Below are 24,289 nucleotides of genomic sequence, written 5' to 3' on the forward strand. Positions count from 1 at the left end.
TTACCTGGGGGACAATTTTGCTCATCCGAGTAGTCGCCACAATCGTTGTCTTCATCACATATCCAGTCTGTTGGAATGCACTCTCCATCAGGACAAGGAAACTCATCAGGACAGTAAACTGTTGGATAAGTAGTTAAGGTCGGTGAAATGTATAGCAATTACATGAAATGTACAGAATGTCCCAAAGGTCGCGGTACCATAGCCAAATAACTTTTGTAATAAAAACAACAACAGTTGCAAAATGACAAACTGAATTCATTGCGTAACGTACCAGGACAATTTTGCTCATCAGAGTTGTCGCCACAATCGTTGTCTCCATCACATATCCATTCTGTTGGAATGCACTCTCCATCAGGACAAGGAAACCCATAAGGACAGTAAACTGTTGGATAAGTAGTTAAGGTCGGTGAGATGTATAGCAATTAATTGAATTGTACAGAATATCCCAAAGGTTAAATACCACTAATTATGTATTACACGTGTTTCAATGGGAAAATGCCTAATTTCGGGTGGAATTTTCTCATATTGAGAACTCTCACAGTTCAATGCCACTAATATCAGGTGAAACTATATGATTTAGATGCCAAATGATCAAAAATTCAACATAGGTTGACCTGAGACTTTTCTTGTTTTAACGCACTGAACCGTAAACACCTTAAAATGACAGTGCGCCCTCGAAGCTGAAAGTTACAATATGATAGGGCGACTATTTACTAAAAACCGAAGCCGTGCGTATGAATTTTGGTACTATTACATCAAAAATGTCATATAATGAGAGAAAATGTACCAGCGATTTTAATGCAGTCTTTTCGAATGCCATGAAAAGAAATAGTTCCTCATCGTATTTCAATGTATCGCCCAGGCCTATTAGTGGTATTTAACCCAAAGGTCGCGGTACCATTCTGAATGTTCATAATTTTTGTAAATAGCCAAATAAAAACAACAACAGTTGCAAAATGACAAACTGAATTACCTCGACAATCTTCCTCATCTGACTTGTCGCCACAATCATTGTATCCATCACATACAAATCACTGAATGGGCCTTTAAGGTCGGTGAAATGTATAGCAATTACATGAATTGTACAGAATGTCCCAAAGGTCGCGGTACCATTCTGAATGTTCATAACTTTTGTAAATAGCCAAATAACTTTTGTAAACAGCCAAATAAAAACAACAGTTGCAAAATGACAAACTGAATTCATTATGTATCTTACCTGGACAATTTTGCTCATCAGAGTTATCGCCACAATCATTGTCTCCATCACATTCATATTCTTCTGGTGTACACTCTCCATTAGCACAAGGAAACCCATCGCATGGCACATCTGTTGGATAAGTAGTTAAAGCAATAATGTGTTACTGATTTTAGGCTCCATTAGCACAAAGAAAGCCATTGCATATAGCCATGCATATGTTGCACATTCTTCTGTTATACACTCTTCATTTGGACTATGGTGATTTTGACCAATTACATGCGAAGTGAGTGAAAGGAAACAAACAAACTTTAACTTGTTGGACATGTAGTTAAGGCACGATAATACAGCAATTATATGAATTCTGGAAGATGTTCTTTGGATAGTTCAATGTTCAATTTGTACCTAAGTTCTATAAAACATATCCATGTACAAAGTACTCACATTTTATGGAGACTCGACGTTTCGAAACCTATACTTGTCTGGTTTCCGAATCATGAGGGATAACTTTCAATGACTTTATCCAGCAACACCAGTGGTGTTACTAGAAGATCTATTGTTTCTAGAATTGTTCTGGATCAAATGGTCATAACCGTGACTGAGGTTGTGACTTTGTACATGGATATGTTTTAAAGAGCTTTACTACAAATCACACGAATTGTAACAAAAGACATACGATTTCATTTTAAAAGATCTGAATATCTGTCTAAGTGCGACACATAAAAAATAGTGAATATAAAACTGTGCTACCAAGATTCATCATGCGAGTGGTCTTGTAAACAATAATAACAATGAGTGCTGAAAGTATAACAGGTTGATATACAATGGAGATGAGGGCTATTCCATTTATTTCGACACTCCCCTATGGAAAGTAAACAATACAAATTATATGTTTATAATGTCAGAAGTGAATACTAAATAGTAATTTTTACATCTTTATATTTTTCTGTTTGAATTAAAATATAGCCAAAAAGAGTAGTTTGATTTCCTGTAATGTACAAGGTGTCCCATAAAAGAAAAATGTAGAAAATGAACCGTATTTTGTGATGGTACAACAAAACAATGTCATTTTTCAGATATTATTTATTAATCCTTCTTGTAACTGTTGTTTCAATTCCGTATTTTAAAAGCAACTTAACTTATGAGCGCAAGATGACAGGGGTGTCAAGAGTGGCTAACCATCAAAATATCGCACAACGAAAGTTGAACACACGCTCACGTTTGTTTTCAGATTTTTCTTTATTACCGTTTATGTTTCTCTTATTTTTCATTGTTGAACTTATTGAGCAAAAGAAACATATTGAAAAATAAAAATATTGTACACTGAAAATAAACCAGTTTTAGAACTTCTTGACTCTTGGTGGTTACAAATAAAGGAAAGTGGTCATTAGAGAAGAACACATTTTTGGTGAAAGCAGTTCTGCACGCTGTATCTCATGTCATCAGCATAGTGAAATGAATAAGAATCTTTTTCATTTTTAGGCCATGTTTGGAATTTGTTGACTTGAACTCGCTGCAGTTCAAGTCAACAAATGTTTTTACATTTCTGACTGAACTCTTGAAATAAAACTGAACAAGTTTTATTCTTTGCTTATCAGAATATAATACTGCATTTGCCATGCTATGTCTGGGCCTACTCAAGTGTCCCTCCAAATGCACGGTGGCTGTGACTGTATTATAATGCATTATGTCCCGTAAAGAGCTTGCTAAGGAATGCGTGGATTTAAGTACTTAGGTTGTGAACTTGACATTCACATGGGTACTAGTAGGGGGTACATGTAGATTATGTCATGAAAAGGATATTTATAATAATATTAACATTAACTTAGATTATTTTCAAAAATCTACATGTTACCTTGTTTTGGACACCCGGTACAAAGAAAAATTAAACAAGCAAGTTTCATTTGAAATATGGAACTATACAGCCTGTCTCAAATAAAAGTTGTGCAAGTAAAAAGCGCCCTCTTTGGCAATTAGAAAATACCGTTGTGACACATCAACGTGACGGGCATAGTCTTAGCTCTCAAATACCGTTTGTTCTGTTCAATTTGCTTTTTTTAATCTCGAGATATGCTTTATTAACGACGAAAGGGTAAAATCACAATTGTGCCACTTTTACTAGGGAAGAGAGCTTTGCATGTAAATAAGCGATAGCATCAAGTTTATCAAGAGTTTCTTCGTGAAATCAAAAGAATGCATCAATTACACAACACAAATGTTTCTTTACCGTTTTTACTATTTTATCATGATGCAGGAATATTGATTCTCTTTTTCCACAAAAAAAGATAAATATATAATTCACATTCTGCTTCCACTTCCACTGATTCCACTTAGATCAGGTCTAACTTTTTACCCGGTCTAACTCTTTTGTACGGACCTTATAAGTTTATATTACTTGTTGGGAGAGAAATTAGACAAAATAATGCACGCGCGCTGATGTTGATGCGAATAATGCGTCTAGCACGAGCCCCGAAGGGAGAGCGCGTCAACATCAGCTATATCATTGATTTACATGTACAGCTCTCTTCCCTAGTAAAAGTGGCACAATTGTGATTTTACCCTTTCGTTGTTAAATAAACATATCTCGAGATTGCAACAAGCAAATCGAACAGAACAAACAACATTTGAGAGCTAAGACTGCGCCCTTGACGTTGATGTAAGCATAATGTTACAACAATATTCTCTAATTGTCAAAGAGGGTGCTTTTCACTTGCACAACTTTTTTAAGACAGGCTGTATGGACGCCTCAGAACAGAATGAAAGAAAGAAAGAAGATAATACAGATCATAGATCGAGATGCAAAAGTCACTAGAGAATGTTTTACAAATGGGCCAGCTATTGCTGTTGAAATCCACCCCCCCGTGGAATACATGACCTTAATCTTCCAAGCAGGAAGTGTGAATTACAAATGGGATCATGCTAATTTGAAATTAACACCCTCTGTGTGAAAGATTAAGATCATGTCTTCCATAGGAGAATAGTCCAATAGGCAAGACTGACAGATGTGAATATCAAAGAGCGATCAAACAATGAGGAACATTAAAACCTTCTATGATATATACCTTCCTCCTGGTTACGTTTCAGAGTCTTTTTTGGCGACAAGGACTTGTCCGGCCGGCGGAATTTTCCAACCTGGGCTGGTAAAATAAATGTTAGAAGCATGTATGAAATTGAGTTGTACTTAAGACTTAAAGTGAAATTTAAAAAAAATATATTATTTTCAATATAAGATATTGCAGAATGTTGCTGAAATAAATGACATGAATTGAATAAACTTACACAACATATACATATAACTACTGAAAATAAAATAAAAAAGACTAAATAAAGTTTTCAAGTTATTACGAATAGCTATTGTTCCAATTTCCGCATAACTCCAATTATCAAATTATTATAAACTGTTCCTATATAGCCTGTAAGGCCCAATGCTTGATTCCAAATTAGCGGCAGCGAATTTTAAAGAAATTCATGAATTTATCGAAAAACTTTTCGGAGAATGCCTACTTAATGCTTAGTACCCTTAACTGTAGTGTTCTATTCTACCCACGGCGTTAACCGTTAACTAGACCATCACAACCTGCTGTAATCTTATTTCTTCAGTGTCTCGATCAACAATAATATTGTTAAAATTGCTTTTAAGTTCGTTCAAATGAGGTGATATTACTTTTTAGCAAGTTAATTTGGCTTCAATATTTTGTAAGTCAAGGCAGTATTTTGCTAGAATAAATATATCACTGGAGTCAACTGGACGATTCTGACGATTATTATTCGATATAATGGACAAGGCCGGCTACTATTTTGTTAGTGACACTTGGTCACCAATGGTCATGCACGATTGCGAAACGGGGCCGTTTTGAGAATGACTTTCCAACCTACGACTCGATTATTCCACCAATCAATTGTTTGGTAATTTTCCATTCGTCGATTAAATGCGTGCAAAAAAACCTGATTTTCAAATCAGCTTGTGCATTCTTAAGTTCTTTCAAGAATGATTTCTTTTTTTACCATTTCCGTCAAATTTTCATTTTTGTTTAATAATTTCTTCACCGATGTGTATAAGATATCGTACGAATATGAATGATTATGATTAGTGGGAAATACTCTGGGAAAACCTATAATACTAAATTTAATACCCAAGGTGCAAACATAACTGGGAAAACCTATAACAAGCATATAAGTGATAATAAAAGTGCTCAATTTTATCGGAATTGTGTGTTATAAAAGGTGGTATTAAAATGTTTCACAAAGTGTTTCTCATAAAATGAAAATATATTTACACTTGCGCTTAGAGTGTATGTCTATGCATTGTATTAATGCCAAATTAATGACGAATATAAAACACAAACGTCTTTCAAAAAATGAATGACAAAAGATAAAATAATTTTTACAGTTCCGTGAACATTGTCAGGTGAGACGAATTGAATGCTCGACGAAAATTTAAATGAAATACAATGAAATTTCAATGAAAATTTCAATGGAAGATGAAATTGATTTCGAGTCTCTGCGAATGCGATTTTTGGACGAATTTAATTTTTTTTTTTTTACTGATACGAAAATAACTGAGAAAATCAAATTGACTTACCTGTTGACAGATTAATAGCGACTACAGCAAACAGACACCAAATATCGAGCAACTTCATCTTTCTGATAAATTATTTTATTTTATTATTTTATTTTATTTGCAGCTTATATTAAACGATGTTTCTCCAAGCGAGTCAGGCAGTGGAATGATGGCTATAATGCTTCAAAGTCGAAATTTGCCTATCAAACACCAGCTTGCCAAGTGACTCGAAATTCATTAACTTTTAAATTAAATTTTAGAAATGGTAAGCCTAAAAGTACCAGCGAATCTACACCAGCTTAAAAGTGTCTCAAAATTCATTAACTTTAAAATTAGACCATGGCCCAATGAACCTGACCCAATGATATAGAACAAAGCCAGTAGACTATGAGGCATGAGCATTTATCTTTCACTTCTGTAGTCCCCTCTTGCGCACTACATGAAAACATAACAAATCAAGAGTAAAGATATGTCTGAATTAATATCCAGAAAGTTCCCACGTTTTACTTGGGACATTTAGGAGTTATTTGGGGTTCAAAATGTGTTTTTCGTGATTTTTTCCATTTTGCCCAAAATGTCAAATATTAAAATAGCTGTAACTTTAAAAATAAATTGAGTAGAAATTTCATTTCTATTGTAGATGTTACATTTCATATGGATTTCCAATACTGGTGAATAAAAATGTCACAACACAACTCTAAAATATAAAAATATGGCAAAAATCATATTTTTGTGCTATTTTAGCCATTTTGACCTAAAAATGTAATTTTGCATGGGAAAAAATATATATATATTTTATTGATTTAAAAAATATGTCATTATATCAACCTAGTTATTTTGCACAAAAAAGCTAATGATGGTGAATGGCTGTGAGCTATTGTGTTTGATCTATGGCCCTTTCAAATTCACATATGGACTAAAATAGCATGTTTTTGTAAATTTTTTCAATATTAGGCTGAAAATGGTACTTTTTTGTAATTATAACAAAATTTTCAGTGTTTGGAAAGTGGGAACTTCACATATATTATGGATATATTATAGTACTTTCATTTTAAGCTATTTGTAGATCCACTGGTAGCTCGGTTTCCATGGCAGCAGCAATAATATTGGTCAATTTGACTAATTTCAATGCGGCAAAATCATTTTAGTCATCATTTTACTGCATTTTAAGTAGATAAAATTGCTGCTTAACATTAAAGTACAATTACATGTCCATAATATTAAGTGAAGTTCCCACTTTCCAAAAACTAACAAGTTGGTTAAAATGGCCACAAAGGACCATTTTTGGCGTAATATTGGAAATATTGAACAAACATGTTTTTGAAGTTTTGTCCCCACTGTGACCTTTGACCCCTCGTGGGAACCATAGGGGACATAGCAAAAAATGGAACCAATCAAATCTACATTATTTCAGGTTTAAGGATGCAAAAAAACATTGGGTCACTATGTAGGAATATAAAATCCCAAACCCATAGCGCCGCTAACTCATATCACACGGCTAAGAACCAATAAGGTTGCAGGAACTTTCTAAAGTGTTTAAGAATATTCAAATAAGTGAGGGCAACACAATCTTGCTGATATTACTTGCCTTATCAAGTAGGCTAATAAAGACTTCTGAAAATAGTTCATGAAACTCGAACATTTTTAAAGTCCACACAACAAAGGTAAAAAGGTTACGTGTTTTTGTTGGTTCGACTTAACACGAGTAAGTCAAACACACTTTATTTTCTCCTTTTGTTGACACTCATTTTATCAAGTTAGAAATACTAAGATCCTAAGGCACTTATTGCATCGCAATCAAAATTAAATAATTAACCAACTTAACTTCTTGAATTTGTCCTCCACAAAATTCAGTTAAATAACTAAAATGTTTGTCAGCATCGCAAAAAATTCATGGAACCACTCTTTGATGAAGTTTTATATGCTATATAATGTTGTGTGAATTTAAAAATTAAGTAAACAATTTGGCATTTTTAGTTGTGTAACCCACCATCAAGTACTGCTAACCACATGATTTTAAGTTATTATTACTTAAAATATATTGGTTGTCATAATCAGACAAGTCGAGGCATCTCATTACCACAAAACTCTCAGTAAACTCAACTTCTTGGAGGATCCAGGTTTTTGAAAAGGATATTAACCGAGTGCGCTCAAAAAATATTTAGTTTGTCCGAATTTTACGGCAAATGCAAATTCGTCCATTCTGCGGAACCCGAATCGGAAAATGTTACAAAAAAATAGGGGTCAAACCCTGTTCCCTCAATTGTTGAGGGGAGGGGGCCCTGGCACATCAGCAACGGACAGATCGCACTCACACACAAAACGAATCAAGTTGCACACATATTCAATATTGATGTCAACATGCAGTATTTAATCTCAGTTCAGACTTATAATAAATTTGTTATTTCCTCTAACATGTTCTGTTCATTATTATTAAATGTTTTGACAGATGTTCTCAGCAAACACAAGATGTTTTAAAAACGTTTTAAATGGGTTACATCATGGTTTTGGTTTGATGAAAAGGTTTTAAAAACATCAAATATCGGGTTTTATAAAGGTCGTGAAAACGTTTTACAAAATTTGGTATGAAAACACACTACATCATTTTAAAAATGTCAAAACGTTTTTGTCGAATATTTTGTCAAATATGTTTTAATATTTCGTTTTAGCCCTATTGGTTCAGCGGTTCTTGAGAACATATCAAGAGCTATCTCAAGAACCACTTGTGGGCTTGTTTGTACTCATTTTAATGGATTTTTCGTTCTAATTCCAAAAAAATTCTGAAATGTTCGAAATTTTAAAGAAAGTTTGGAACTTGTCATCTGCAGTGGACACCTATATGTAGAGGCCCGGATGTAGAGGGTTATAAGAAGAGATGAGAACATTGAGAACTCCGAAGCGTAGGATATTGTCTTCTTAAGCTTCCATAGATCCATTTATTTATTTATTTATTTATTTGTTTGGTTGTTTGTTTGTTTATTACTTAGTAATTTATTTATTTATCTATGTAATTATTTATTATTTAACTTGTGGTGATCAATCAATGCACTGGCACTCTTCTCCCCTTTCCCATCACGGTAAATCTGTAAAGAAAAATAAATGCGTAATGATAATGTAGTTTGACTTGCTATTCATGTATTCTTTTTCTGATTTCTTGCAACGCAACAAGACAAGTAACAAGAATGAACATTTTCAGCAAATTCATATTCGGGGGATACTTCCATGCAGTAACTTGTGCACACCACATCTGTTTGACCCCGCAAGAAAACCTCATTAGAACCCATTTTGCTCAGTCATTTAGAAGACGAGGTTGCTACATCAGTACGCAAGGTAAATGATAAAGTGGTTTTCCAAGTGAAGTGTCGGATGCATGCTGTTAGACCATTAGGCTTATAAAATAAACGCCGTGTCAGACAAAAATCTTCAAACATGGCAAAAGCTCCTAGTCAGCAAAATCCTGCGATACTGAGGTCTTCATCAGTGCTCGCTCAGTCAGTGTTGCCAATGCCTTATAAGCAGTGTAAGATGCACAAAGGCGTGGCGAATCAACAGCTGACCTACCAATCCGCGCCCAATGCCAACGGACAAACACTTCAAAACCCGAAACAATTACTTTGGTTGCACATTAGGGTGGGTCGAAAAACACTTTTTTTCTCGGATCTACTTGGATTTTACTGGGGTACATTCTAGTATTGTGCTGAAATATCAGTAAGATCGAAGTATGTTTCACCCAGGCAGTAGATTTTCACAAATTCCCTACTTTTTTGCTATTTCTTACTGAATAACTCTATATTATAGAAATTAGTACAAACAATATGGCAAAAAATAGGCATTCAGATGCCATCCTAACCAATATTAAACACTTTGAGTACTTTGTTTGGACCGTCTAGAGCATCACCAAATAGCAAGCAGCTCCATAATGCTACCCCTACCCATTAATTTAGCAACTTAAATATCATCAATATTTAGCAATGTGTTTAGCAAAAAATAATGGTAACCAATTGGAGACTGCTTGATATTTGGTGATGTTCTGGTGGGTCTAAACAAACTACCCAATTGTTTAATATTGGCTAAGATGTCATCTCAATGCCTACTTTTCCCAGGTTGTTTCTAATGATTTCTCTATATAGAGTTATACAATAAGAAATAGCAAATAAGTAGAGATTTTGTGAAAATCTACTGCCTGGGTGAAACATGCTCCGATCTTACTGATATTTTAGCACAATAGTAGTATGTCGGAACTTACCCGGGGGACAATTTTGCTCATCCGAGTTGTCGCCACAATCATCGAGTCCATCACATACCCATGTTTCTAGTATGCACGCTCCCGTAGGACAAAGAACCGCATTACATTCCCCATCTATGTAGTAGACAAGAGGTTAAGGTAAGTGAGATTTAATATAACAATGATTACATGAATTGTACAGAATGTCTCAAAGGTCGCAAACTGCTCAGTGCAATAAATGGGTAAGTACAATAGCTGTCATTAATGTTCTCATGGCAGCTATTACTTTTACCCGCTGAGCAGTCGCCATTTTGAATGTTTATAACTTTTGTAAGCAGCAGTTGCAAAATGACAAAAAAACTTACCTGTGGGACAATTTTGCTCATCCGAGTTATCGCCACAATCATTGACTCCATCACATTCGTACCACGCTGGTAGGCAATCTCCATTAGGACAAAGAAACCCAGTGCATTGCCCATCTAGTAGACAATAAGATAAGGTCAGTGAGATTTATAGCAATGATTACATAAGTTCTACAGAATGTCTCAAACTCGCAGACTGTTCAGTGCAAGAGGTGGGTAAGTACAATAGCTGTCATTAATGTTCTCAGGGCAGCTATTGCATTTACCCGCTGAGCAGTCGCCATTTTGAATATTTATAACTTTTGAAAATACTATTATACTTACAAGCAAATAAGAACAACAACAGTTGCAAAATGACAAACATGAATTCATTACTTTGACTTACCTTGACAATTTCGCTCATCCGATTTGTCGCCACAATCATCGTGTGTATCACATCTATCCTCTTCTGCTAAACACTGTCCAGCTCCATTAGCACATCGAAAGCCCTCGCATGGCCCATCTGTTGGACAAGGAGTTAAGGTCGGTGAGATATATAGCAATTACATGGATTATACAGAATGTCCCAACGCCTAATTAATTTTTTCTCTTTCCATCCTTTACAATTTGTATATCATTATCTTCTGTCCCTATCTCTTCATTAGTTCGGTTACCATTTGTCATGAAGCTGTCCTGGTTTTCAAGCAACGCCCATCCACCTCTTTTCTGTCCTCGTTCGTTCTTTCTTTCCATTTTTATCCATTGGTATATCATTGTTTATTCTGTCTCTCTTCACTGCTCTTTGTCAGTTCATCATTTGGTATGAAGCTGTCCTTTTTTACAAGCAACGCCGCAACGCCATATAGACGCGCAAAACAAACTCAATGTTAACCATATCACTTCATTTGAAAATGTTCACTAGGCGCATAATTATAGGCGTATTATAGGCTAGGCTTGGTGATATTTTAGTATCAGCAATTTTATGTAAAGGCCTATGGCCAATTAAATGAGACAATTATCCCCATATAGTTTTAATTTGATTTGCTACCCTGCGATATCATTACCATGAATGTAATGAACCAGTTAACATGTTGATGTGTTCCGTGGAAGAGGCTGACAAATAAATGAATGAAAATAAAATAAAGATTCAAAGATACTTTGGGTATACCAGTTTTATTGCAAAATGACAGACTTAAATTCAAAATGTAACTTACCCGTGGGACAATTTTGCTCATCCGAGTTGTCGCCACAATCATCGAGTCCATCACATACCCATGTTTCTAGTATGCACGCTCCCGTAGGACAAAGAACCGCATTACATTGCCTATCTATATAGTAGACAAGAAGTTAAGGTAAGTGAGATTTAATATAAAAATGATTACATGAATTGTACAGAAGGTCTCAAAGGTCGCAAACTGCTCAGTGCAATAAATGGGTAAGTACAATAGCTGTCATTAATGTTCTCATGGCAGCTATTGCTTTTACCCGCTGAGCAGTCGCCATTTTGAATGTTTATAACTTTTGTAAGCAGCAGTTGCAAAATGACAAATTGAATTCATTGTGTAACTTACCCGGGGAACAATTTTGCTCATCCGAGTTATCGCCACAATCATTGACTCCATCACATTCATACCACGCTGGTATGCAATCTCCATTAGGACAAAGAAACCCAGTGCATTGCCCATCTAGTACACAGTAAGATAAGGTCAGTAAGATTTATAGCAATGATTACATAAGTTCTACAGAATGTCTCAAAGGTCGCAGACTGTTCAGTGCAAGAGGTGGGTAAGTACAATAGCTGTCATTAATGTTCTCAGGGCAGCTATTGCATTTACCCGCTGAGCAGTCGCCATTTTGAATGTTTATAACTTTTGAAAATACTATTATACTTACAAGCAAATAAGAAAAAAAACAATTGCAAAATGACAAACATGAATTCATTATTTTGACTTACCTTGACAATTTCGCTCATCCGATTTATCGCCACAATTATTGCGTGTATCACATCTAAACTCTTCTAGTAAACACTTTCCATTAGGACAAGTAAACACAGTGCATGGCACATCTGTTGGACAAGTAGTTAAGGTCGGTGAGATATATAGCAATTACATGCATTATACAGAATGTCCCAAGGGTATCGGTACCATTTTGAATGTTCATAACTTTTGTATAATACTGCCCACAGCCACAGGCCAAACAACAGCAGTAAACTTACCAGGGGGACAATTTTGCTCATCCGAGTTGTCGCCACAATCATTTTCTCTATTACATACAAAATATTCGTCTATGCACTCTCCATTAGAACAAGAAAACCCACCGCATTCTTTTGGATAAATAGTAAGGTCGGTGAGATGTATAGCAATTACATGAATTGTACAGAATGTCCCAAAGGTCGCGGTAGCATAGCCAAATAAACACGGTTGTTTGATGGCATGTAAAACCGAGTCATTTTAAAGAAAAGTTGAACAATGATGGCGCTATTTATCTAAAATCTTGTTTGCATCTCTACAAGGGTTAGACACTTTTTAAAAGATTGGAATGTCTGATTAAGTATCATGCCCCATTAATACATCTATGAGCCATGAATTGAGACACTTTTTTTAAAATTCTTACTACATTTAGTGGGACAAAGGACAATAATATTAATAGTCTGGCTATTTTCATCAGATATTTTCTAAACTGCTGCAACCGTGCTTTGAGTCTACACATATCACTGAGGGCCGTACAGATTCAGACATTTAGTGCTGTGGAATACAAACTACAAATACAATGGGTAAGTAACTGCAACACAAATGAAGTTGTGACTATAAATGTGTGCTACCAAGATGTGCACAAACTGGGATTGATCGCATGGCACATCTGTTGGATAAGTAGTTAAAGCAATAATGTGTTACCAACTTTGGTGTTACTGAGTTAATTTACAGGCTCCATTAGCCATGCATATGTTGCACATTCTTCCGGTATGCACTCTTCATTCGGACAATGGGGACAATTCGGACATGAATTGAGACACTTTAAAAAAAATTCTTACTACATTTAGTGAGACAAAGGACAATTAATAGTCTGGCCTTTTTCATCAGATATTTTCTAAACTGCTGCAACCGTGCTTTAAGTCTACACATATCACTGAGGGCCTTACAGATTCAGACATTTAGTGTTGTGGAATACAAGCTACACATACAATGGGTAAGTAACTGCAACTTGAATGAAGTTGTGACTATAAAAGTGTGCTACCAAGATGTACACAAACTGAGATTGATCATGAGAGTGATCTTGTAAACAATAAAATGAGTACTGAAAGTAATAACCGGTTGATATACACTGGAGATGAGGGCTAATCCATTTAGTTCCACAATCCCTTATGGAAAGGGTACAATCCAAATTATATGTTTATATGAAAGAAGTGAATACTAAATAATAATCTTTACATATTTATATATATATTTGTTTATTCTGTTTGAATTCAAATTTAGCCAATAAAGAATAGTTTGATTTAATGTAATATACAAACATTAATAGAACAAGCAAGTTTCATTTGAAATATGGAACTATTTGGACGCATCAGAACAGAAAGAAAGAAAGATATACAGGTCATAAATCGAGATGCCAAAGCCACCAGAGAATGTTTTGCAAATGGGCTATTCCAGTTAAAATCCATACACCCCTATGGAAGACATGACCTTAGTCAAACAGGAAGTGTGAATTTTGCCTTATACATTTTCAGCTATTTTGATGATATTTGTCTGTAAAATTCCTATCTATTAGCATTGTAGCACATCTACTGATCACTTGGTGGTCTTGGTATGGCGTCGCCCATGGGCCAAATAAATGCGACAATTATCCCCATTATCGTTTTAATATGATTTGCTACACTGTGATCATATCACTAACGAAGAATGTAATAAATTAGTTAGCGTGGTTAATGAGTTCCGTAGAAGAGGCCGACTAATAAATGAATTAAAATAAAATAAAGATTGGGAGATTCACTTACAACAGACAACAATATTGAGGTTTTCGGTTTGTACTTTGCATACTTTGGTTATACTAGTTCTATTGCAAAATGACTAACATGAATTATAACCCGTGGCAGAGATCCTCACAATCACCTTTTCCATGACATGCATATTCTTCTGGTATGCAGCTTCCTCTATTAGGACATGTCAAGAAAGCCCATTGCATGGCAGTGATGGGTCACCTGTTGGATATGTAGTTAAGGTCGGTGAGATTGATGGCAATTACATGAATTGTACAGAATATCCCGAAGGTCGCGGAACCATTTTGAATGTTCAAAAAATTTCTAAATACTACTCACAGCCATCGTGTATTCTCAGTTGTAAAATGACAAACCTGAATTCATTGTGTAACTTACCTGCGGGACAATTTTGCTCATCCGAGTTGTCGCCACAATCATTTTCTCTATTACATACAAGATATTCGTATATGCACTCTCCATTAGAACAAGAAAACCCACCGCATTCTGTTGGATAAATAGTAAGGTCGGTGAGATGTATAGCAATTACATGAATTGTAGAGAATGTTCCAAAGGTCGCGGTACCATAGCCAAATAAACACGGTTGTTTGATCTTGAATGCATGTAAAACTGAGTCATTTTAAAGAAAAGTTGAACAATGATGGCGCTATTTATCTAAAATCTTGTTTGCATCTTTACAAGGGTTAGACACATTTTAAAAGATTGGAATGTCTGATTAAGTATCATGCCCCATTAATACGGTACATCTATGAGCCATGAATTGAAATACTTTTTTTTTAAATTCTTACTACATTTAGCGAGACAAAGGACAATTAATAGTGTGGCCATTTTCATCAAATATTTTCTAAACTGCTGCAACCGTGCTTTGAGTCTACTCACAACACTGAGGGCCTTACAGATTCAGACATTTAGTTTTGTGGAATACAAACTACAAATACAATGGGTAAGTAACTGCAACATAAATGAAGTTGTGACTATAAAAGTGTGCTACCAAGATGTGCACAAACTGGGATTGATCATGAGAGTGATCTTGTAAACAATAAAATGAGTACTGAAAGTAATAACCGGCTGGTATACAATGGAGATGAGGGCTATTCCATTTAGTTCCACACTCCCCTATGGAAAGGGTACAATCCAAATTATATGTTTCTATGAAAGAAGTGAATACTAAATAATAATCTTTACATATTTATATATATTTGTTTATTAGTCTTCTTCTTCTTCTTCTTTCTTAGTCCAGCCGAGCGGCGGCTGGACTTTTGTTTTTGGTCAGTTTCTGCTTAGTCCAGCCGAGCGGCGGCTGGACTTCTGTTTTCAGCGGTTTCTTCTTCTTCTTCTTCTTCTTTTCTTTCTTTCTTTCTTTCTTTCTTTCTTTCTTTCTTTCTTTCTTTCTTTCTTTCTTTCTTTCTTTCTTTCTTTCTTTCTTTCTTTCTTTCTTTCTTTCTTTCTTTCTTTCTTTCTTTCTTTCTTTCTTTCTTTCTTTCTTTCTTTCTTTCTTTCTTTCTTTCTTTCTTTTTTTTTTTTTCTTTCTTTCTTTCTTTCTTTCTTTCTTTCTTTCTTTCTTTCTTTCTTTCTTTCTTTCTTTCTTTCTTTCTTTCTTTCTTTCTTTCTTTCTTTCTTTCTTTCTTTCTTTCTTTCGTCTAGCCGAGCGGCGGCTAGACTCTTGAATCCAGTAGTTTCTTTCTTCTTCTTAGTCTAGCCGAGCGGCGGCTAGACTCCTGTTTCTGGGCGATTTCTTTCTTCTTAGTCTAGCCGAGCGGCGGCTAGACTCCTGTTTCCCATTAGTTTCTTTCTTCTTCTTCTTCTTCTTCTTCTTCTTCTTCTTAGTCTAGCCGAGCGGCGGCTAGACTCCTGTTTCTGGGCGATTTCTTTCTTCTTCTTCTTCTTCTTCTTCTTCTGTCAACATTTAACATAATTTGCTCTAGCTCCTTTATTATTTGACCGATTATGACCAAACTTGGGCACAAGCTCCACTACCCCAGCCTTTACATTTGACATGACCCATTTGGGGTCAAACGTCATGCATGAGTAATTTTGGGTAAAAATGTGATTTTTACCAAAATGCTTCTTCTCCTACAGATTACATGGTACAGTAATGAGATTTATACATTGACCTTGGCTATAGCCGGGGCCTATGGGGTCCTCACAGATTTGGGGTCAAAGGTCATTAAGGTGGTATTTCCAGCACATAACCAAATACCTTCAAAATGCTTCTTTTCCTACAGATTCTATGGTACAGAGATGCGACTGACACATATGCATTGACATTAGTTGGTGTCTATGGGGTCCTCACAGATTTTGAGTTCAAGGTCAAACAGGGGACAAAAATGGTTGATTACTGAAAATCACTTTAAAATTCAATATTTTCTGCATATTACGTGCTGTGATCATCAGAATAATGCCAAAAGGGCTCCAGCATTATGTTCATATACGATTGTAATCAGATTTGGCTTAAACATGGAGGAGGGGTCTGTTTTGGGGTCAAAAGGGTAAAATTCTAAAGTTTGTCCAATTTAAATGAAAATTAGTATATGTGATCTTGATATGATTCAAAATATATTGGAGGTCATTTCAAGGTCACCAGAGGTCAACGAAAGGTCAAAAGGGGTCAAATTCTAATATTTGTCCAATTTAGATGAAAATTAGTATATGTGATCTTGAGATGATTCAAAATATATTGGAGGTCATTTCAAGGTCACCAGAGGTCAACTAAAGGTCAAAAGGGGTCAAATTACAAAGTTTATTCAATTTGAATGAAAATTAGTATATGTTATGTGGATATGATGCAAAATGTGGTGAAGGTCATTTCAAGGTCATCAGATGTCATTTCAAGGTCACGGCTAGACTTCGCAGCCTTACTAAGGATGCAATATATCTAGTTCTTCTTCTTCTTCTTCTTCTTCTTCTTCTTCTTCTGTCAACATTTAACATAATTTGCTCTAGCTCCTTTATTATTTGACCGATTATGACCAAACTTGGGCACAAGCTCCACTACCCCAGCCTTTACATTTGACATGCCCCATTTGGGGTCAAACGTCATGCATGAGTAATTTTGGGTAAAAATGTGATTTTTACCAAAAATGCTTCTTCTCCTACAGATTACATGGTACAGTAATGAGATTTATACATTGATCTTGGCTATAGCCGGGGCCTATGGGGTCCTCACAGATTTGGGGTCAAAGGTCATTAAGGTGGTATTTCCAGCACATAACCAAATACCTTCAAAATGCTTCTTTTCCTACAGATTCTATGGTACAGAGATGCGACTGACACATATGCATTGACATTAGTTGGTGTCTATGGGGTCCTCACAGATTTTGAGTTCAAGGTCAAACAGGGGACAAAAATGGTTGATTACTGAAAATCACTTTAAAATTCAATATTTTCTGCATATTACGTGCTGTGATCATCAGAATAATGCCAAAAGGGCTCTAGCATTATGTTCATGTACGATTGTAATCAGATTTGGCTTAAACATGGAGGAGGGGTCTGTTTTGGGGTCAAAAGGGGTAAAATTCTAAAGTTTGTCCAATTTATATGAAAATTAGTATATGTGATCTTGATATGATTCAAAATATATTGGAGGTCATTTCAAGGTCACCAGAGGTCAACGAAAGGTCAAAAGGGGTCAAATTCTAATATTTGTCCAATTTAGATGAAAATTAGTATATGTGATCTTGATATGATTCAAAATATATTGGAGGTCATTTCAAGGTCACCAGAGGTCAACTAAAGGTCAAAAGGGGTCAAATTACAAAGTTTATTCAATTTGAATGAAAATTAGTATATGTTATGTGGATATGATGCAAAATGTGGTGAAGGTCATTTCAAGGTCATCAGATGTCATTTCAAGGTCACGGCTAGACTTCGCAGCCTTACTAAGGATGCAATATATCTAGTTCTTCTTCTTCTTTCTGTCAACATTTGATATAATTTGCTCTAGCTCCTTCATTATTTGACCGATTATGACCAAACTTGCGCACAAGCTCAACTACCCCAGCCTTTACATATGACATGACCCATTTGGGGTCAAACGTCACGCATGAGTAATTTTGGCTAAAAATGTGATTTTACCAAAAATGCTTCTTCTCCTACAGATTACATGGTAGAGTATCGAGATTTTGACATTTACCTTGGCTATAGCCGGGGCCTATGGGGTCCTCACAGATTTGGGGTCAAAGGTCATTAAGGGGTATTTCCGGCACATAACCAAATACCTTCAAAATGCTTCTTTTCCTACAGATTCTATGGTACAGAGATGCGACTGACACATATGCATTGACATTAGTTGGTGTCTATGGGGTCCTCACAGATTTTGAGTTCAAGGTCAAACAGGGGACAAAAATGGTTGATTACTGAAAATCACTTTAAAATTCAATATTTTCTGCATATTACGTGCTGTGATCATCAGAATAATGCTAAAAGGGCTCTAGCATTATGTTCATGTACGATTGTAATCAGATTTGGCTTAAACATGGAGGAGGGGTCTGTTTTGGGGTCAAAAGGGGTAAAATTCTAAAGTTTGTCCAATTTAAATGAAAATTAGTATATGTGATCTTGATATGATTCAAAATATATTGGAGGTCATTTCAAGGTCACCAGAGGTCAACCAAAGGTCAAAAGGGGTCAAGTTCTAAAGTTTGTCCAATTTAAATGAAAATTAGTGTATGTGATCTTGATATGATTCAAAATATAATGGATGTCATTTCAAGGTCACCAGAGGTCAACCAAAGGTCAAAAGGGTCAAAGTGCAAAGTTTGTTCAATTTGAATGGAAATTAGTATACGTTATGTGGATATGATGCAAAATATGTGGTGAAGGTCATTTCCAGGTCATCAGAGGTCATTTCAAGGTCACGGCTAGACTTCGCAGCCTTACTAAGGATGCAATATATCTAGTTCTTTCTTTCTTTCTTTCTTTCTTTCTTTCTTTCTCTCTTTCTCTCTTTCTTTCTTTCTTTCTTTCTTTCTTTCTTTCTTTAGTCTAGCCGAGCGGCGGCTAGACTCCTGTTTCTGGGCGATTTCTTTCTTCTTCTTCTTCTTCTTCTTCTGTCAACATTTAACATAATTTGCTCTAGCTCCTTTATTATTTGACCGATTATGACCAAACTTGGGCACAAGCTCCACTACCCCAGCCTTTACATTTGACATGCCCCATTTGGGGTCAAACGTCATGCATGAGTAATTTTGGCTAAAAATGTGATTTTTACCAAAAATGCTTCTTCTCCTACAGATTACATGGTAGAGTATCGAGATTTTGACATTTACCTTGGCTATAGCCGGGGCCTATGGGGTCCTCACAGATTTGGGGTCAAAGGTCATTAAGGTGGTATTTCCAGCACATAACCAAATACCTTCAAAATGCTTCTTTTCCTACAGATTCTATGGTACAGAGATGCGACTGACACATATGCATTGACATTAGTTGGTGTCTATGGGGTCCTCACAGATTTTGAGTTCAAGGTCAAACAGGGACAAAAATGGTTGATTACTGAAAATCACTTTAAAATTCAATATTTTCTGCATATTACGTGCTGTGATCATCAGAATAATGCCAAAAGGGCTCTAGCATTATGTTCATGTACGATTGTAATCAGATTTGGCTTAAACATGGAGGAGGGTCTGTTTTGGGGTCAAAAGGGGTAAAATTCTAAAGTTTGTCCAATTTAAATGAAAATTAGTATATGTGATCTTGATATGATTCAAAATATATTGGAGGTCATTTCAAGGTCACCAGAGGTCAACGAAAGGTCAAAAGGGTCAAATTCTAATATTTGTCCAATTTAGATGAAAATTAGTATATGTGATCTTGATATGATTCAAAATATATTGGAGGTCATTTCAAGGTCACCAGAGGTCAACTAAAGGTCAAAAGGGGTCAAATTACAAAGTTTATTCAATTTGAATGAAAATTAGTATATGTTATGTGGATATGATGCAGAATGTGGTGAAGGTCATTTCAAGGTCATCAGATGTCATTTCAAGGTCACGGCTAGACTTCGCAGCCTTACTAAGGATGCAATATATCTAGTTCTTTCTTTCTTTCTTTCTTTCTTTCTTTATTATTTATTTATTTATTTATTTTATTTTACAAATTCGGCTAAAAATACATCAAAAAGCAAAGTAAAATTACACAATACATACAAAAGGAAACAAAAGTAAAAATAGACTAAGGGGCTAGCCAGGAAGAGTCAGAAGCATCAAGACACTGTCACCAAAAGGTGTGACTCCTCCAACCCATTGGGGCAATTACATAAAAAGATATACTATTGCACTGTTTAAACACATTGTGTGTACATCCACATCACAAAGATGCACCTGCCAGCCACCACACATGTCTCCCCCACCCACCAGCCAGGAACAAAAACCAGACCCATGCCACGTGGAGGCCACTCCAAATCATCCCCAAGCCACATTGCCTACATGAAGGAATACAGAAAACATTCCCAAACCAGGCAACCCGGTGACGACCCCAAGCGACCGGGACCCGGGACGAGTCCGGGATCCACCCAAGGCCAACAAATGAAAAGAGACACATGCAGCAGCCGACAAGCCCACCCTCCCGATATGGATGTACACATTATTACATTATTACAAGATGGAAATCTGCTCAGTGACCCCTACCTATCAGACACATGGATTTACCCCCCTCCTCCCCGACCCACCTGAACCCAACCAACCCACCCAGCAACACCCCACTCCCACCCACCAGACCAACACGGCCATGAAGACGGATAAAGTAGGTCACTGAGCAGAAAACCGAGACAACAAAATTTAAGAGTCCTGCTCATTCAGTACTATTATTTACTAAATAAGTTTTCAAATGTTTTTTAAAAGACTTTGTGCCCATGTACAAGATAAAATGATCCTTTACAGAATTTGGCAAACCAGCCCACAGGCGAGGGAAATTTACAGCAATGGTAAATTTGAAACTGTCAGTTTTGGGTGTGATATTATGATTAAAAACTAAGCTTTCTGAGTGACGTGTGTTTACAGACCAATTGCTGAAACCAAAAGTGTTACAATTTAATATACAAGTACAGGCAAAACATATAGACAAATATTTCCTTCTGTTGTTAAGATCTGTCAACATTTGACATAATTGGCTCTAGCTCCCTAATTATTTGCCCGATTATAACCAAACTTGGGCAAAAGCTCCACTACCCCAGTCTTTACATTTGACATGACCCATCTGGGGTCAAATGTCACGCATGAGTAATTTTGGCTAAAAATGCGATTTTTACCAAAAATGCTTCTTCTTTTACAGATTACGTGGTAGCGCAATGAGACTTGTTTATCGGCATCGACTATAGTTGGATTCTATGGGGTAAACACATATTTTGGGTCAAAGGTCATTAAGGGGATTTTTTCTGCACATAACCAAATACTTTGAAAATCTTCTTTTCCTACAGATTACATAGTATAGAGATGAGATTGACACATATGCACTGACATTAGCTGGTGTCTATAGGGTAAACACGGATTTTGAGTTAAAGGTCATGAAGCGGTAAAATAGGGTTGATTACTGAAAATCACCTTAAAGTTCACTTTTTCCTGCATATTAAGTGCTGTGATCATCAAAATAATGCCAAAATGACTATAGCATTGGGTGCATATAGGGTTATAATCAGATTTGGCTTGAACATGGGGAGGGGTCTGTTTTGGGGTCAAAAGGGGTGAAATTTTGAAATTTGCCCAATTCAAATGAAAATTAGTATATGTAATCACGGTAAGATTCAAAATATGATGGAGGTCATTTCAAGGTCACCAGAGGTCAACCAAAGGTCAAAATGGGTCAAATTTCAAAATTCATCCAATTTAAATCTAAATTAGAATATGAAATATTAATATGATTTAAAACAAAATGGAGGTCCTTTCAAGGTCATCAGAGGTCAACAAAGGTCAAATTATTTTATTAGGTAGATTGCTATCAAACGTAATGCCAACATTTTTACGAAAAGGCAATTGTGTTCCAAATCTTTTCAAGGTCATAAGAGGTCACTTCAAGGTCACGGCTGGACTTCGCAGCCTTCTGAGGATGCAATATATCTAGTTCTGTTTGAATTCAAATTTAGCCAACAAAGAATAGTTTGATTTAATGTAATATACAAACATTAATAAAACAAGCAAGTATATTTCTAAATACTACTCACAGCCATCGTGTAATCTCAGTTGTAAAATGACAAACCTGAATTCATTGTGTAACTTACTTGTGGGACAATTTTGCTCATCCGAGTTGTCGCCACAATCATTTTCTCCATCACATACAAAAATATCTTTTCTGCACTCTCCATTAAGACAAGTAAACCCACCGCATTCTGTTGGATAAGTAGTAAGGTCGGTGAGATGTATAGCAATATTACATGAATTGTACAGAATGTCCCAAAGGTCGCGGTACCGTAGCCAAATAAACAAGGTTGCTTGATGGCATGTAAAACTGAGTCATTTTAAAGAAAAGTTGAACAATGATGGCGCTATTTATCTAAAATCTTGTTTGCATCTCTACAAGGGTTAGACACTTGTAAAATGGTATTAAAACATCAGCAAACAGACTAAAAAATGAAAGGAATTTTCAAAAAACATTTTAATATGAAGTGTAAGGTATAACTCATATTATTTGGCTAATTTAAATTTAAAATATATCTAGATTACGCCCTCAATTTGCACGCAAATGTACAGTTTATAGAATTAAATAATTAATAATTTGATATAGAAACGAAAATCTATGTTAAAGATTGCAACAATATTATATGTGTGATAGGTGATTGTTAGTGTGATAGCTGATTGGCATTATTCCGGTCCAGAATTGAACATTATAATGTTTTCTTAGAATAAATGATCACATCAAACAACCGTGTAAAAACAACATCAGTTGCAAAATGACAAATTCATGGTGTATATTACCTGTACAATTTTGCTCATCAGAGTTGTCGCGACAATCATTGTCTCCATCACATTTCCATGTTACTGGTTTGCACCATCCATTAGGACAAAAAAAGCCATCGCATGGCTCATCTGTTGGACAATAATATTCTACTGGTTCTGGTATGCACTCTTCATTCGGACAATGGTGATTTTGACAAGGTACATGCGAAGTGAGTAAAACGAAACAAACAAACTTTGATTTGTTGGATATGTAGTTAAGGTCGGTGAGATTTATACAATTACATGAATTGTAACAAATGGCATACGATTTCACCGACAATAACACCGATGGCGCGATGAATCAAAGTAGACCATCAACTTGGAGGAATGAAACTGTCCCTTTTTACATTTAACTCCGCGCTGTAACGCCGCAAAGCTAGACCACAAACAGTGATAACTTCGACGACGCGAAACTGCTCCTCTGTCAACAAGAACACCGACGGCTCGAAGATTAGAGTAAATGTGCACCCGCAACATGGAGCAATAAAGCTGTGCCTTTTTACGCCGCAACGCCACGAAGCTCGAACTCTTTATAAAGACTGGCAACTTCCACGCGCTGTTCCTCTGTCAACGAGAACAATGCAGAAATCAAGCTCAGTGTTCCTTTTTACCAGCAAAGCCGTAACGCCGCGAAGCTCAACTTTTTACCGGGGGGGGGCACTCAACTTTGGAAGTGACGGTATGTGCCTGTCAATAGGCCCCCTCTTTTGAAGTCGACTATACCCGATGACCCCCTTTTTTAAAGTCATACCCGATGACCCCCTTTTTTTAGTTGCTGCTACCCAATGACCCCCTTTTTTTCTAGATGTTCTAGAAGAGCATCATCAAAATGCAACATAATAATGCCGAAACTTTCAAATTTTGCTCCATTTTTTCAAAATTATGCCGAAACTTTCAAAATTTTGCTCCATTTTTCAAAATGTTCTACCCGATGACCCTTTTTTGAAATCTTATACTCAATGACCCCCTTTTTCAAAATATTATACCCAATGACCCCTTTTTTATTTTGTTTGTACCCAATGATCCCTTTTTTTAAATAACGCTTTGTTACC

The 24,289-nt window shown here is 36.0% G+C and overlaps 1 protein-coding gene across 2 annotated transcripts in view; it reads right to left on the reverse strand.

Moving 5' to 3' along the window:
* Positions 1 to 7,876: 7,876 nt before the first annotated feature.
* LOC140163195 (uncharacterized) overlaps positions 7,877 to 24,289 on the reverse strand; it is a 30,397-nt gene continuing 13,984 nt past the window's right edge. For both annotated transcript variants that reach the window (XM_072186590.1, XM_072186589.1), the window contains exons 3-12: positions 23,217 to 23,366; positions 22,523 to 22,630; positions 14,692 to 14,799; positions 12,277 to 12,387; positions 11,894 to 12,007; positions 11,537 to 11,650; positions 10,729 to 10,845; positions 10,347 to 10,460; positions 10,003 to 10,116; positions 7,877 to 8,839 (exon numbers count right to left, since the gene is read on the reverse strand). In XM_072186590.1, the coding sequence (XP_072042691.1) occupies positions 8,829 to 8,839; positions 10,003 to 10,116; positions 10,347 to 10,460; positions 10,729 to 10,845; positions 11,537 to 11,650; positions 11,894 to 12,007; positions 12,277 to 12,387; positions 14,692 to 14,799; positions 22,523 to 22,630; positions 23,217 to 23,366 (1,061 nt within the window). In that variant the 3' untranslated portion in view covers positions 7,877 to 8,828. The remainder of the gene's footprint in view (positions 8,840 to 10,002; positions 10,117 to 10,346; positions 10,461 to 10,728; positions 10,846 to 11,536; positions 11,651 to 11,893; positions 12,008 to 12,276; positions 12,388 to 14,691; positions 14,800 to 22,522; positions 22,631 to 23,216; positions 23,367 to 24,289) is intronic.

Source organism: Amphiura filiformis, chromosome 10 (genome assembly GCF_039555335.1).
Source record: "Amphiura filiformis chromosome 10, Afil_fr2py, whole genome shotgun sequence".
Classification (NCBI taxonomy): domain Eukaryota; kingdom Metazoa; phylum Echinodermata; class Ophiuroidea; order Amphilepidida; family Amphiuridae; genus Amphiura; species Amphiura filiformis.